Source organism: Gossypium hirsutum, chromosome A04 (assembly GCF_007990345.1).
Source record: "Gossypium hirsutum isolate 1008001.06 chromosome A04, Gossypium_hirsutum_v2.1, whole genome shotgun sequence".
NCBI lineage: Eukaryota > Viridiplantae > Streptophyta > Magnoliopsida > Malvales > Malvaceae > Gossypium > Gossypium hirsutum.
Window position 1 is genome coordinate 20,059,857 of NC_053427.1, and position 17,238 is coordinate 20,077,094.

The 17,238-nt window shown below is 33.5% G+C and overlaps 1 protein-coding gene across 1 annotated transcript; it reads right to left on the reverse strand.

Annotated features, from left to right (window-relative positions):
- On the reverse strand, positions 1 to 15,001 carry LOC107948514 (ubiquitin C-terminal hydrolase 12). Its single transcript, XM_041111329.1, has 29 exons — positions 14,957 to 15,001; positions 13,426 to 13,690; positions 13,120 to 13,338; positions 12,916 to 13,024; positions 12,709 to 12,824; positions 12,369 to 12,467; positions 11,648 to 11,757; positions 11,416 to 11,490; positions 10,817 to 10,895; positions 10,573 to 10,719; positions 10,405 to 10,485; positions 10,200 to 10,319; positions 9,490 to 9,612; positions 9,018 to 9,095; positions 8,837 to 8,925; positions 8,652 to 8,760; positions 8,495 to 8,563; positions 8,317 to 8,427; positions 6,555 to 6,610; positions 6,293 to 6,470; positions 6,093 to 6,194; positions 5,920 to 5,991; positions 2,550 to 2,615; positions 2,328 to 2,393; positions 1,530 to 1,616; positions 1,271 to 1,387; positions 588 to 662; positions 390 to 473; positions 1 to 255 (listed from the first exon to the last, which is right to left on the reverse strand). Exons 2-29 carry the CDS (start codon positions 13,471 to 13,473, stop codon positions 214 to 216), a joined length of 2,727 nt encoding a protein of 908 aa, XP_040967263.1. The 5' UTR covers positions 13,474 to 13,690; positions 14,957 to 15,001; the 3' UTR covers positions 1 to 213.
- Between the last annotated feature and the right edge of the window lie 2,237 nt (positions 15,002 to 17,238).

Consider the following 17,238-nt stretch of genomic DNA (forward strand, 5'->3'; position numbering starts at 1 on the left):
AAAACAAAACTATATCATATATTGATATTTATATTATTTTATCCTACAAAAAAACAATAATCAAACCCTACTGGGTAAATTATCTGTAAGCAACAACGGTTTCCTCCAAAATCATAATAATGATGATATCTACAATGCCATCATTTGTAAGGAAAAGGGTATCTCCACATCAACTAACTTACCTGCTAATCTCTCTATCAAATTAGCTTTCTCCTAGTTGTATATTTTAACTGCTTTCTCGTATGTGTGACGGTTCTGCATTTTTTATATATGCCCACCAACATACAATTAGAAATAAATAAATAAATAATAAAAACGGCAACTAAAACATATTCTAGAATATGCATGTTACTTAGCATAGAACGTTGGGACTGATTGTTGCATTTTACCTGATTTACATAAGCCCTCTTAGGAGTGTTATCACTATGCTCTAACCCAAGGTATTGCTCCCAAGCACCATAAACATCTCTTCTCTGTATTACACAGCACAAATTAAAACACCAGTCAGTTTGCATAAATATATGAAATTTATAACAAATTAGTGATCCAACGTGCAGAAACATGATAAAGAAGAAATCAAGACATACCTGAAAGCGATTGAACACAATGTCCGACTCCTGTAGATACTCTGGTCGACTCAATGACATGAATGCAAACTTCCACTGTACAATGAAATGGGAAAAATATAAAGAGAGACAAGTCAAAAACTGGTCTCAGAATTCCATATTCATAATAGTGTGTGTACATGCCTGAAAAGCAATGATAAAAAAATCAGACCAGACTGGCCAATTGAACTAGAGACTGGCTGATCCAGCAGTTCAACCTCATATGTTTAACCACAATTTGATGAACCAGTAGAAATAGAGAAATCGGGAACTGGATAAACCAGGAAAAAACCAAAAGAACGGAACCTTTAATTTATTATTTTTTATGTTTGGAATTGTTCCATTTTTAGCCCAACAGATAGTCATCGTGCATATATGAACCACTACATTGTTGTTAATATACTTATATACATGTAGTCAGTCATATATGCATAATGACATTTTACGAAATTTTCTTAATTGATATTTTAATTTGCTTTATGGTTGAACTGGCCAATTAACTAGTTAAACGGGAAATCCGAGGTCCAACTGGTTCGACCTCCAGTCTAGATTTTTTTTCCTTCATAAAAGTGTAACTGCAAGTGAGAGGATATAAATGCTAAATTTTTAAGTTATGGCAGTAAAGGGAAAAAAGAATGGAATAGCAGAGATGTATAAAGATATACCTTGGAGAACTCTTCATCTGGAACCTGCAATTTCTTTTGTATCTGCACTTTAACTTCAGCCAGAGTTTCACCTTCATGGATGACTAAAAAAAAGGGCTCACCAAAATTCTGTATTTGCTGTTAAGAAATGGAAAAGAAAAAACAGAATATAAATTCCTAGAACATCCAAACTGTATTAAACAGATAGCCATTTTCCACCATATATCTTAAAAAGTCAAAACAAATCATCCATATTTATCAGTTCATTCATATTGAATACCATCTGATTCTGGGCTGTTTCTTTCGTGAAGTGGTATACATGAATCAAACGATCGTTGGGACCAAGGTTCTTCTCTTCTTCTGGGATCTAAGATTTGATAAAAATGATAATAAAGAAAGAAAAGAAAAGGAAAAGAAACTTTAGTTCTATTAGTAGATGTTGCAGACATCAATAATAAAATATCAGAGATGCTTATTTAGTCATGAATAAACTCTTAGGGTGCTTGGTAGAGCAGAAAAGTGGATGGATGGAAAGAAGAGAATGAAAAACAGAAAAGAAAATCGATTTTGAGAGTGTTTGGCAAGAAAGGAAAGTGAGGGAAAAGAAAACAAAGATCATTTTCCATCCCCATGAATAAAAACAAATCCCAATTTGGAATGTTAAGAGGAAAGAAAATGTAAGATTTAAGTTAACAAAGTTATGCATTTTCTAAAATTTTATTTCTTTCCTCTCCTTTTTCAACTTATCAAGCATTGATTGAAAAGCAAATTACTTGTTTTTTCCATTTTTCCATCTTTTCTACCACACAAACAATGGAAAGACAATAATATATTTCTTCCTTTCTACTTGTTTCATTTTAGAATGTAGGTAAGAATATTACAAACTGCCAGTTGCATCTACTCAGGTAGAAACAATAGAGTTTGTTACTTCTTTTGATGAACCACTTCCAAAGCTATACCCCTATAATCTCAATAAAGAGCAGTCCCTTCTATATATGTGCTTAAAAAGCAACAGTAGTTGAAGGGCAATTTAGCCATGAAATTTCAGCTAAAAAGGGATGGAAAAAGGAAAACTTGCCTCTTCTGCACGCAATGTCCAATACTGGTCATTTATGTTCTCGATCTTTTCACTAGGTGGAAAGATCTGGAAAAAAATGAGGTGCATGAACCATGAGTCACATAAGAAAAGTTTACAGCATGTCATTCCATAGAACACTTAAAATTCAACCATATAAAAATTATATATGTACATACAACTGAAATTACAACAACTAGCAAGCAAATATTGACCAATTTCTACCTTATAGATCTTGTGATAGAAAACTTCAAGCAGTCTAAGCTCTGCATTTGGATGTGACAATTCCACCTGTTTCAGAATTGAAAAGCACAGCTTTAACTGAATATGAACTTCCAAGTTGCATGGGAAGTTAATAAGGAAAACACTACCAAACACAACTCCTTGAAGGGGTAGATTATGCATTAACACACAAAAACCAAGATATTTCATTGTAAGGATCCATCATACTTATGATAAAGAAATATGTGCAAGATTGTGGTTGGTTTCAGTGCATATTCGTACAATAGTTACTTTTTATATGATAACTTGATGCTAGAAAAAAAGTTATTTCTTGACAAAATAGGAAATAATGTCAGATTTCAGTTTCCTAATTAAGGAATATTTAAGTGTATCAAATAGGATTCTGTAAATATTTTATCCCTAACTTTAAGGCTGTTTTTAGGTACAGCATCCCTAGAATTAGTATGTTTCCTAGTGTAAAGTTTCCTATGTTAGGCTCAATATGTCTATAAATATTTATGTAATTTCTTGTGAAAAATATAATTGAAATAGCCTGTTTTTAACATGGTATCAGAGCTTTTTTAGCCCGATTTTTGGGATTTTTTTTTCTTTGTCTGACGATTTTTTTCCCTGATTCCAACCAACCCTCAAGCCTGTAAAATTTGTTCAAACGAAACATGACTGAAACTGTCAAGATCAGTAACACTGGGGATGTCTCAGAAGTTTCTGTGAACAACTCAAACCCAACAAGTAGTTTCAGAACATCCAAGTAGCCTACAGGCTAAATGGGAAAAATTACCTGAAGTGGTCTCAACTGGTTCGTACGTTCTTGAAGGGAAGAGGAAAACTGAGTCACTTACTCGGAACTGGACCTAAAGAAGGAGATCCTAAGTTTGATGCTTGGGATGAACAAGACTCTATGGTAATGTCTTGGTTATGAAACTCTATGATGCCAGAAATCAGTGATACATGCATGTTTCTTAACACATCCAAAGAAATATGGGAAGCTGTGAAACAGACTTATTCTAAAGTTCAAGATGCTGCTCAAATCTATGAAATCAAGACTAAGATTTCATCTACCAAGAAAGGAAGTCGATCAATCACGGAGTATTCCAATCTGTTGCAAAGTTTATGGAAAGAGATGGATCATTACCAGTGCATTCAGATGAAGTGCAGTAAAGATGCAGCACTCCTGAAAAGGTTCGTTGAAAAGGATCGAATTTATGATTTTCTTGCTGGACTAAATGTTGAGTTTGATGCAGTAAGAGTTCAAGTACTTGGAAAAGAGGAACTACCATCACTAAATGAGACAATTGCAATTGTTCGTGCTGAGGAAGGAAGAAGAGGAGTTATGGTTGAGAACAGTCAAGTGGATAGTTCAGCCTTGGTTACAAAAGCTGTAAGTGAGAGGAGATTTGGCCTGGAGCAGCCAAATAGTGAAGATAATAGACAAACAGAACATACAAAGCCTATTAACAGGGATTCCGTATGGTGCACCTACTGTAAAAAGGCCCGTCACACTAAAGAAAGATGCTGGAAACTCCATGGGAAGCCACAAACAACAAATAAAAATTTTTCAGAAAAAGATGGACAACCAAAGGGACAAGGACGAGCATATACAGCAAGACAGCTGGATGGAAAAAATAATTCTCAAGAATCACCTGTTGAATTCAATAAAGAAGAAATTGAGAAGTTAAAAAATTTGCTGGGATCATTGGAAAAAACTTCTTCAACAGGTACTTGTAGTTTGGCTTTTTCAGGTATATCCTCTTCTCAAGATTCTAAAGTCTCAGATACAGTCACCAAAAGTTCTTGGGTCATTGACTCAAGAGCTACAGACCAGATGACCCACTCCTCACAAAAATTTGTTTCATATACACCTTGCCCTAGTAGTAGAAAAATAACAGTAGCCGATGGTTCTGTGATCACAGTGGCTGGTCAGGGTGATATTGTTATAAACAAAACCCTTACTCTTAAAATGTCCTTCATGTTCCAAAACTATTTACCAATCTTTTATCCATTCAAAGAATTACCAAAGACTCTAACTGTAAAGTGGTTTTCTATCACAATCGATGTCTTTTTCAGGAACAGAATACGAGGAGGATGATTGGACATGCTAAGGAAGTAAATGGCCTATACTATCTTGAAGAATCCAGTGGAGAAGTTAGTGCTCTGAATTCCTCACCTTCATCTTTCATATCCGAATCTATTAAAACCAATCAAGACCAAATTTGGCTCTATCACCTTCGCCTTGGTCATCCATCATTTAGAGTCCTTAAAATTATGTTTCCTTCATTGTTCAAAGGATTGGCTGCTGAAAAATTTCATTGTGATATCTGTGAACTTGCAAAACATAAACGTACCTCTTTTCCAGTAAGCAGTAAAAGAACTTTCACTCCTTTTACTCTTATTCATAATGATGTTTGGGGGCCATCCACTATTTCAATTATTTCTGGGGCTCGGTGGTTTGTATCCTTTATTGATGATTGTACTCGTGTGTCTTGGATATTTCTTTTAAAACAAAAATCTGATGTAAAGTCTGTCTTTCCAACCTTTTACAACATGATCAAAACACAATTTGGAGCTGAAATAAAAAGGTTTAGGTCAGACAATGCCAAGGATTATTTCAATCAATTTCTCTCAACATATTTCCTGGAAAGAGGCATTATACATGAGTCATCTTGTGTTAGTACACCCCAACAAAATGGTGTTGCCGAAAGAAAGAATGGTCACATTTTAGCTATTACAAGAGCCCTTTTGTTCCAAAAAAATGTCCCTAAACAATATTGGGAGAAGGTCCAATGAAGTTGTATTACGATAATAAGTCTGCTATCAATATTGCACATAATCCAGTTCAACATGATCGAACGAAGCACGTTGAGGTTGACAGACATTTTGTAAAGGAAAAACTGGACAGTGGCTTAATTTGCACTCCATTTGTGTCCACTGATGGTCAACTAGCAGACATACTTACCAAAGGATTGTCTGGGAAGTTGTTTCAGAAATTAGTAAGCAATTTGAGAATGGATGATATCCACTTCCCAGCTTGAGGGGGTGTCAGATTTCAGTTTCCTAATTAAGGAATATTTTAGTGTATCAAATAGGATTCTGTAAATATTTTATCCCTAAGGCTGTTTTTAGGTACAGCATCCCTAAAATTAGTATGTTTCCTAGTGTAAAGTTTCCTAAGTTAGGCTCACTATGTCTAAAAATATTTATGTAATTTCTTGTGAAAAATATAATTGAAATAGCCTGTTTTTAACAAATAATCATTCCAAAAACAGAACCACACAAGTTCCTCATCACAAATAGCACTATCCATCTCTTCTTAGTTTCGATTATTTAGAATATAAAATTAGAAGCAAGAACTTACTTTTGTCTTAAGTTCATCAATCACGTCTCCTACAGTGCTCTGTTTAGGTAATCTAATATTGTGAATTACCACCTGAAAATCATGCTAAGCATTATAACAGGAAGGTGCATAAATATCAATTGATCCTAAAAGAAGAGGAAATTGGAAGGAGTAACTACAGATTCTATACTTACTTCATCCTTCGTAGCATGATGGAAAGCAACTTTCAGGTTTTTCAGCCCTTGCAATTCTGGCAAAGGGATATCCAAAACTTCATAATACAAAATGTCAGAAGTCTGTAAATGAAGAAACAGAAAAAAAAATATATCAGTCAAAGTATCTTTTGCATAAATGAAACAAACATAGCAAGATGTCAAACCCATAGGGGAGCTACCTGGTTATAGTGGATCAACATTTCTGAAAGATGCTCTACTCCTCGGTATTTAATAGGTTGAGGCTTAGGTTGTTGAGAGTAGCAGTTGTGAGATGTGAGCCTGATTTTGGATGGATCATCCAGACCAATTTTGTAAGCCACTCTTTCCACAACATCATCATAAGTATGTATCTTTGACCTTGAATGTTATAGAGAAACTGAAGTATAAGTATCTGACAGCAAATAATCAATCTGAAAAATAGTTTGCACCAGAAGTACTCACAGCTCTAGACAAAAATCATCTTCTTTTGGTCTTTCCAATGATCGAAAACGAACAATCTAAGTAACATCAAATCACAAAAACAACTTATCGAGTTAAAAGAGTCTATACACAAATTGAATTGTGTATGAAAAAAAAGATCATGTTAACAATAGTAAATGCCTCTGAGAAGTTTCTTGTCTTGAACGAATCAAACTGACTAACTTTCTTGGTAACCAGCTAATTAAATAAATAAACAACTCTCGACATGTTAGACCATTTTTCTTTTCCTTTTATGATCATTAATATCCTTTGCCTCATAAATGTGCCCCATTTCCATCAGCTTTCACCACCAAGAGCGACCACATGAAGTAATGTAAAAAAAATAAACAAAGTTTTGGTGTTACCTACTTCCCGTATTAGCCCATGAAACTCCATTAACCATCTTAGAAAAATGAGATAGAAAGGACTGGCTCCATAAGCCAAAATTGAAGAAAGTATAGACAGATCAATTTACCTTTTCCTTATATTACAGGCAAAAAATTAGTGAGAGATGCTGTTTTCAAAGACCTCAATACTAATATTTTTAAAGATGATAAAATCCCTTTTAGCCAAAACACACCATGAAGGAAATAATTTGTTTGTAGTTGTTAGTAAAAAAACAAAATAGAACATTTCTCTTAGAGATAATAGGGGTTGGAAAAACAATCAGAAAAACATGGAAAATGTAAGGAAGTGTAAAATTAAGTAAAAGAAAAATTGCAAATTTAAGATTAAAGAAATGATCAACACAAGATGATTGCAAGCAGATTGGATGGTGCGGAAGTTCTTCTGGGCATCACTAATAGGGAAAGAACCAGGCCCGGCAGAGGGGAGAAGACTTCTATTTTCTACTATCTACCAAAGATTTCTTGGAAAAAAAGAGTTCAAAGCCAGAGCTGAAATTGAGAACTTTTCCTGACAAACTAATAATCCAGATTCAATTAGCTTCCCATTTAAATTAATTCTGATTTTCGAACTAAAATTATCCTTCAATCTTTTTCCAATAATTTCTCATTTCGTTGGTCGTCCTCCAAAACATTAACGACCATGAATAATTTCCATTAATCTCTCACTCGGACTAGCAAATTGTTCTTTCCAAGGTGATTTTTTTATTTATGTATTTATTGTTAGAAGTATTTACTCTACTAAAAAAACTGGATTTTGTTACAAAGTCCTCTAGATTTCATTTATATGATATGGTTAACACAGTGTAACTGCAAAAGAACAAATTGCATTGCCAGGAAGTATGAGGAGACAAGATATACAAAATAAACAGTAGCAGTTAGATACTGTAGTTCTCCTTTCTCCAGGTTATAAAGCTTAAAGAAAAGTAGAATATCATTCCTTGTCTTATAATGAGGCAAGTTAATAATTCCTAGAAGATTTTGTTTATTAATTACTCCATGTGGCAGCTACTGGTGAACAGGGAAAGAAATGGAGTACACCAAAGGAATATCTATTCATCAATTAACACCCTAAAAGAATGAAAGATCTCATATCAATTAAAAGAATATTACAGAACTGGGTACAGGTATCTCTTTTTTTCTCAAGCACTAGATTCTAAATCTTTATTTACAGTTCTATAAATTAATACCAATGGGGAAATGGAGGAATTCTATTGCTTCAGACAAATGAGGACACAGGGTATAATAAAACACTATCAGCCTACCAAAATAAAATCAGTTAGCTATAAACTGCAAAATATCAAAAAGAGATTAGATGAATAGGTTTAAGCAGACTATACCTGGCGGTTGTGCACATATTCCAGAAATGAAGGCACATCTGGACACCGGCATGCTTCTTCACTTTGAATTGGAGAAGACTTCTGAAAGCATATGATATCCCCATCTTCAATCTGCAAGCAAGGACAGTGTCACTGGCAATTTACATTAAAAGGGTGTATGTTCTAAAGAAAAATATACCTGACTTAACCGGAATGAGCATCTCTTATCAAGGTGTTCACACATCACACAAGGCTCAAACTTTATTTCCTAAAAGACACAAAATCACCAGTTAGGAGAATTGGTTAAGAAAATTATAGCCCTGTGTATACAAACACACAGTTGGGCAGCAACAAACCTCATAAAGTTCTATTTCTTCATCAGGAGAAAAACCAGCCATTTGGTTTAGCTTCGCTATATAGTCTATTGGCTTACCAGAAAGTTTTACTAACAGTCTACCAACAAAACTGCGAAAGAACAAATTGCATTGTCAGGAAGTATGAGTAGACAAAATATACAAAATAAAGAGGAACAATTAGATACCACAATTCTCCTTTCTCCGGGTCATAGAGCTTGAAGAAAAGTAGAATATCATCCCTTGTCTTATCAGGTGGAGGAATAGGATGTAAATCCTGAAGTTATCAAACGAAAGGGGAAAAAGGAATATGAGAGAATAAAAATTTACCATTTTAAAAACTCAAAACAGAAGTTAATAGAACATTACCTGGCCACGCTCAACTTCCAAGAACAGTTTTAGTTCTGCATTGTGGGCTTTACTTGAAACCTCCCTCAATTGTCCAACCTGAATTAATCAATCATAAAGAATTAACTCACAGGATTAATCAAAGAGAGAAACAAACAATGCTCCTTACCAGCTACTGCCTCCTATAACATTGGCCATAGTAAAGTTCCTACCATAAACATTTCTAAACAATAAATATTTGCCAAATGACAAACAAACTACATTGATAAGACACAAACACATATCATCGTTTAAGTCAACATAATTTCTTTAACTTCAACTAAAAAAATTTGGAAACACATCTAATCTTTTATTCCCATAGAAGATGTCAGCAAAAAATTCCCCCTTGTAAGATATCTCAGTAGAGACAAGCAGAAAACTCAGAAAATGTATGATCCAAAAAACAATGTGAGAAACAAGATGCAAAGCACAAAGACTAGAAAGAACTACTTACAGATTGAGCCTCCTCCTGAGGGGTTAATGGTCGATTTGGCCGATACGTATGGTTCTGACGCTTTGCCCAAATCCAAAAACGTTGATACTGTAATGGTATGCCAAACTCTTTCGCAACTTCCTCCTGTTAACAAGCTCAGAAAGTTACACATTAAAGACAATAATAACAACTTGAAACCCATAAGAAATCCCAAAGATAGAAACAAAGTCATTTGTTTACTAGTATGGTACTAAAGATTATGAATTAAGCTAAAGCAGACATATCTATATTACTTGATAGTTATAATTAAGGAATGTTATATGCATAGGCATTCAGTCTAATTTTCAAACTTTGACTTCAGAATCAAATAGAGATAAAACTCTCTTTTGATTAACATCTTGTTATTAAGCAGTCCAACTCCTAGTACAATCAAATGCCATCTCCTCAGCAACATGACTAATATTCAAATGGCAAACTCCCAAACTTAAAAAGCTAACTAGATAACTGAACTGCATATCCTTGGATTCCAATATCCATGTAAGACATATGCTGCAGGACATTTAAAAGAAAACTGAAGTTCAAGATAGATAATCAGAAGAATGATGTTAGGCTCCGATTACAAGTAACAATTAGAAATGTCATCAACCACAATAATCAGATCAGCTATTTTGTGTCGACTACATTTTAAGTCCGATACATGCAAACAAGCAATAAAAAATCATAAATGGTACCTTAAAAGCAAGGAAGGATGTCTGCTTCTGGATGCGGAAACTCCTAACTTTGTCATGATCCACGAGATCAAAATATATGTCCTTTCCGATTTGTTCTAGAAGATCTTCATCTCTAGCAACCTAAATGCATTAATTATATTCACTCAAATGCATGAAAAAAAGAATATCCATAAATGCTGTAACCTTGATTGTAACAGATAGATACTTTTATAATAGTATAAAGGTGGGCCTGTGCTTTATATCTCCTTCTGTCTTCCTTCTCTTCCTGCTCCTTCTTTAATCTCATCTGATATTTGCATTGAATGCACTGATCGTCATTAACAGGGTCAACATTAGGAAGATCACATCAATTTCAAGGAAATGAAAAAATTACCCTCAAGTGTTCAGCAATGTCCTTCTCATCAACATTGCAAATTATTTTGTCCTTATCACTTTCTCGTATGTAGACAAGCATGTACGCATTTGAGTATTTTGTAAACTTGAAAGGCGTGTTATTGAAGCCAGGGTTTGTCTGTGGCAACTAATGAATATGAAAGAACAAGGCAACAAAGTCAATTAAATCTTACATATGGTTCACAAACAGACGGGTCATTTTAAGCAGAACATAGAAAAATTACCTCTTCCTCACCACCATACTGCTCTTCTAATACCCTCTTCATATCTTCTTTTGTTACCCGTTCATCATCAAATTTATACCTAACAAAACAGAGAGATATATTAAAGGGTCCTAACATGAATTTTCCCCCATTTTAAAATAAACTTTAACAAAAGCCAACATTAAATCCAAAAGCACCAGATACGAAAGGCCAAAATATCATTAGATGTGAGGCTTTAACAAAAGCCAACATTAAATCCAAAAGCACCTGATACTAAATGCCAAAATATCATTAGATGTGATGGCATTGAATACTAGTCTAAAGATAATACTAATCTTAAGACGTGCCTGAATTAAACCTCACAAAGTAGTCATATGTCAAGTGTAAGTTTCAAAAGAAATTTAACTTCTTTAACAACTCTTGAGTTTGATACTGCTGTTATTTCAATATCCATGTAATTGCTAACCAAACAGGAAAAATAAAATACGAAAAGTCATCTTAGAGAAAATGTGTTCTTACGTCAATCATGCCATTCTTCAGAAAATCTTGTTCAAATTCAAGAAAAAAATAGTATACTGTAATCAAATTAGTCGACTATTAATTCAAAAATGTTTGCTTACCACTGGTCAGAAAGGGTTGGCCTAATAAAAGCATAGTAGTGTCCACCATGTACTCCTCCACTATGAACTAAGACACTGTAAGCCAAAGCAGGACATGCAAAAGAAGAAAAAAAAAGTTCTCCTGTTTAGCATGGGAGGTAAGCAGGGAAACTACTAGAACAATGTATTACTGACTTGCATTACCTAAGAACAGATTAAAAACATTAGTGAAAATTCATGAGGAAGTTAATACCTGTGAAGCATGTAAAGGTTGCGAACGCTCCTATCTGCATCAGGTGATAAATACTTCCCATCTTCTCTATCAAGGTCAAGTTGAAGAGGAAATTCATAGCGGTCATTTATCTACAAAACAAAGAAACTATTAATACAAATAGCCAAAACTAACATGCATAGTATCTAAATTCATATGAAAAACTCCATAATGCCAACTTGTTGAAAAAGATAAAAAGGATGTTAACACTTTGAAAGAGAAAAACTATAATTTTTATCATAAGAAATCAGTTTCATAAAAGTGACATTTGGAAAAACATTAAACCAGATCAGACGGTAATAGTTGATTAAACCACACAAAGAAAATAAGTAAAAGAAATTGTGAAAGGAAATATGGCTATTAAAATACTTTCTTTCTTTCCTAGAAGCAATAAAGCCAGGCATTTTTAGCTTTTGCATATAAAGAATTTATTGATCTTCTATGAAACCCTCATTAATCAACATTGACGAAAGGGAATATAAGGAAACTTAACAAGGAAACAGAAATGTTTAGCCGATATGAAAGAATTAATATTCAAATGTATAGATCATATTTAGTGCAGCAGATAAAGGAGTCAGTAGAAGTGTTTTCTTAGCAGATTACATAACAGTCCAAAGCCTTGAATGAAATTGCAAAATACCAAACAGTATCAAAAGTAACCCAGTTACCCAACAGAATTGGAAAAATTGTTTCCAACACTGACCTTCACCATCGTATCCCGCATAAAATCATATTCAAATCGCTTTAGCTGAAGTTGAAGAACAGGAGGGAAGTCAATAAATAAGACACCTTTCTTTGCATCCTGAAATGAACAACAGAATATCAGCACAGAATTAAGAAATGTCATTAGGATTTAAACTAATCAGAATGCCTTAGTTTGTGCCAGCTGAATGGCTTAAGTTGATAAAAATCGCAGATAAAGTCTAACCATGGAATAAATTGTTAAAACAGCCTTGTCTATGCATTATTCTAAACCCTAAGCGGGCCAAGGACATTTTCGGCCCAGTTTTCATCACATCAAAAAAACTAAAAACGTAACTAACCTGTAAGCCATGCTCTTCAGCATGATATTTGTTGTCACCCTCAAGGCGCTCAACTTCCACATATTTATCAAAGGAAGCATAAACATCCCGACAACCTTTGACATCAAGCTGAAGGTCTGCCACACAATATGTACACTTACATTTTGCTCCTAAAGGGCATTTCAGTATTTCAACTAATATTGGTACACGTCAGTAAAGAGAAAATACCATAAAATGATTCCCTTCTTGTAGACTTAAAATCCACATTGATGCATTCAATATAGTTCATATGATGACCCTCAAATAACTGCTGTATTGTCCCCTCCACAACAGTTCCCTGTAAAATGAGAAGGATAATAATCAGCATTCAGTAACACAATGTGATACTGCAAACACCCAGAGAGAGAGAGAGAGAGAGAGAGAGAACAGCACCTTCATTTTATCCTCAAGCTTTTCACACAGCACTCTGTTGAGTTCTTGCACGTCATGCTGCATGAAAGAATCATATGTATCCCATCCAAAAGATTTGGTCAACTCCTTTGTCGCGACACTAGTGTCATTATATTGAAGCTTATAAAATAAACTCTGCAGAGCCAAAGGAATACTTCCTATAGGCATATCATTTTCAGTTGTTGGCATGTGGTACACAGCCTGAAAGAGAACATTAAAAAATGAGATGTTTCACTCCAATTGAATAGTATAAGAGCAAGCCAAACAGAATAATAACAACACCATCACCTTTCTAAAGTATGGTATATGGTATAGAGTCTGCAGGAGTGAGTTCATGTAACAAGTAGCCCTTGGTTCTTAAGTCCAACATAACCAGTCTCTTTCTTTGAGTCGTATGACCAATAATCTAGTATCTTACGAACAGCAACCTCAGCTTCAACAACAACAGTATCATTCACAAGATATCCTCTACTAGGGTCATAAAGATCACTGAGAGGCATAAATGATGTGAAACCCCAATCGCTCTCTCTTGCATTGAACTGGTGTTGAGTATCTGCAAATAAAAGTTAAAAACAAAGCAGTAAATAAGTTCTGGACAAACTTTGATATTGAATACTTGGCCGCTATGTAATAGGATTGACAATAACGAATCTAGACTATCACGGAAGTTCCTTTATTCCCCGCTATATGTCAACCACCAATCACTTAACACAAATCTGTTGTAATAAACACAACATAAAATGATCCAATCCAGAGGAGAAATTGCCTAAACATTAACCTATCCTGGAAGAATTTAACAATTTTGGAAAACCTTGCAATATTATAAACCTTTCATCCTTAAAATTTAACAACAGCTTACTGTTTTCAGTTCAGCAATATTACTTAGTTGCCATAAAATAGGAATGACAGGAATGCTTAAAACACAACTGGAACATTATATAGATTAGGTCAACAGAAAAAGAAATATAAAAGTAGCAAAAACTAGATACAAGAAAGCAGGCCAACATAATACTAGAATTGTCACTAAAAATCAAACTCCAAAAATAAACCTACTTGAAAGAGAAAGGGTAGAAGTATAGAACAAGGCAATGTTACATAAAATAAAAGTAATTTTATTACCCAATTTGGAACAGAAAGCTTGTGGAAGAAAGTTAATGAGGAAGGACGCAAAACAAATTAAGTTGACATCCCATTAATAACTTTCTGTCTAAATATTATAAAAATAATCAATAAAAGTACTATTAGCTAGAATGTTAAAAGGAAACTGCTAATCTATAGAAAGAAATAAAACAGTTTTGATAGCATACCACCAAATGTTCGCTATCACAGAAGGAAGAACCTAACCTTTTGAGCAATAAGTCAACTTAAGTATCATCACCACGAAAATTTCATTATCATCAAAATCTCTCTAATTTGGAATTTTATAAATATTAAAACATTCTTCTTAATATCCAACTCCCTTTCTAATCAAATTCCTAAACATCCAAGTGAAACAAACAATAAAGGTATCCATAAATAGAAAAAAAAATATCAAATAATGGAGCTACTTGTAGTTGTTTCTAGCCAAAGAGAATACGTGCAGCTGAAACAAGTTTACATGCTAAATCATTGTCGATTGTTACAAGTCCAACGAATGAAACCATATAACAAAATGCTCAATCACGCATTGAGTAAAAAGACAATAAACAAATTCTTTCTAGGCAATGAAGATTGCTTTAAATTGAAACTTCAATATAAAGTAACAAAGAGGGTGGAATTTTCCCATTAAATGCTGTTGTCATAAATAACAAAACGACAAACCCAGTAACAGTAAGAATACCCTTTCTTATTGAATATTTGTGATGGATTTGATTAACTACCGCCAGCTAAATGAGCATATCACTCCAAAATGCAATGCGGAAGAATCCCAACATCAGAACATAGACAAGTGATCCACATTGTTTCCCTTGGAAAATAGTATCCCTGCACAGAAGAATCACCCGACAACCAAAATCATTACATACAGTCTGAGCACACAATAAAGATATTCAATAATGACAACACAAAGAAAAATCACCATTTACCATTTGTAACACCAACAACAAATATATCTGAATAATGCTTCTGGTGTTGAGCAGAAACTTGCTGATTCTAACCCGTACTAGCTGGTCAACTTGAGAACTAAATTAATCAAGATCATAAATCAATAAAAAATCAAAACCCTAACAACCTGACTAATCAAATTATTACTCCATACTAAATCACTCCATAATTACAATAAATAAATAAATAAAAGAAGAAAAAACCCAACTTCCGGATCAACCTAAGATTATAAATTAATAACGCAATTAGGAGTGAACTAAATTTCTATAAAAAAAACAAACCTTCCATTGGCTGAGTTCCATCGACTACTCAGAATGCGCACGAGCATCTCCTCATCTTCTTGCTGTTCCAAAATCCAAGTTAAAACAATCAAAACTTGAACAACCAAAACCTAACCCTAACTCTCTCAATCAAAACCTAATAATCAAGCCTCTCAATGATTCAGAAAAAATGTCAGAAATTCACGTAAAAAATTAATACTGTCAATTTAAAAATAAATAACTTAGAAAACAAAAAGTATCCTCTTGAAGCACTCCACAAGAGAGAAATTCAAGAACAATAATAATTATTGAAGTAACTATTGAAAGTGAGGAGGAAAGAGTGTTATGTACATCTAACGGCGGAGTCGTCATCATAGTCATGGCTGGAGAGATGTGAATCGTTTGATCAGAAATTAGAAAAATAAAAGAAACTAAAAAAAGAGAGAGAGAGAGGATGAGAGAGAGGAGAGAGAGAGAAATTAAAGAAGAGAGTGAAATTCGACAAAAGCTGAGGACGGGAAGGAAGAAGCGGACACTGCAAAGCCACTCAGTAAAGAGAAGTGGTGGTGGTGCAATTGAGTTTTAGGTTGAACGTATATGGTATTATCGAGGTTTTTGGATTGAGCGGGGGTTGTTTTTGGAAGAAAAACTATCAGAAATGAAATTGGTGACGTGGGAATTATTTGAGGTAGGGGGCTAAAGGTTACATGGGAGTCATTGTATTCTTTCTAATTAAAAAATAATTAAATTAATATTTATGTATTAGATTAAAAAGTGAATTGATATTTTTTTTAAATTTTATTTCATTATTTTTTGTATGTCATATGGTACTGTTGAATTATTCCGCTAATAATTTAATTTTTAATAATATAGAATAAATAAATTTTTAAGTATAAATAATTAATTTATGATAAATTTACATTTAATCTAATATATAAAATTAATCATTTTTTAAAAAAAGGCAGATATAACTTAATATAGAATTTTTTTATGACTAATCATGTGATCATTTCTATACCCAATGTTGGCCCTTGCATACTGTTTGAATCTTGTCACAACAGGCCTGATTTGTTATTTCATATGTATTTTTTATTTGTGTTAGATTTTAGTGAGTCTTCTTTTAGAAGAAAATTATTTTCTATTAAAAATTCTACAATTTCTGATTCTTTGTCCCGAAAAAGGTCCTTTATTTCTCATGATGAATTTCCAAGCTTCAATTTTGAAATATGAATGAATAAAATTAATTGTTAATTATTGTCTGAAATATATCATGAAGAGTTGGATAAATAATTTTGGACCGTTCCCTGAACATTCATAGTGAAGGTCTTGTCGATGCTCGTTTGTTCTATGCAAATGTAGTCCCAAAATCATTAGGATAAATAAACCATTAAAGCTGTGACATCCTTTAAGAAGCTCATAAACCTTAGCATATGAGCAACTTCCATCGAATACATGATCTACAAACAAATAAAAGGAATTCTTGAATCTTCTCTCCATTTTATTTTATGATATCTATTTCAGCCTTTCTTTTCTTTCCTTAAACTTACCCAAAGCACTAATTTTTTTTTTATCTTTACTCACTTCAAATTTTTCATTATGAACTAAATAAATATAAAAAAAAAAAGTAGTGAAAACTTAAACGTTGATAAAATAAAATAAAAGGTTTTTGTGTCTATGGCAAAGTGGTGAAATATGTACAAGTAAATAAACTGCGCAAACACCAATGGTTGTCAAGCTTTGCTTTGATATAATGCCTCTA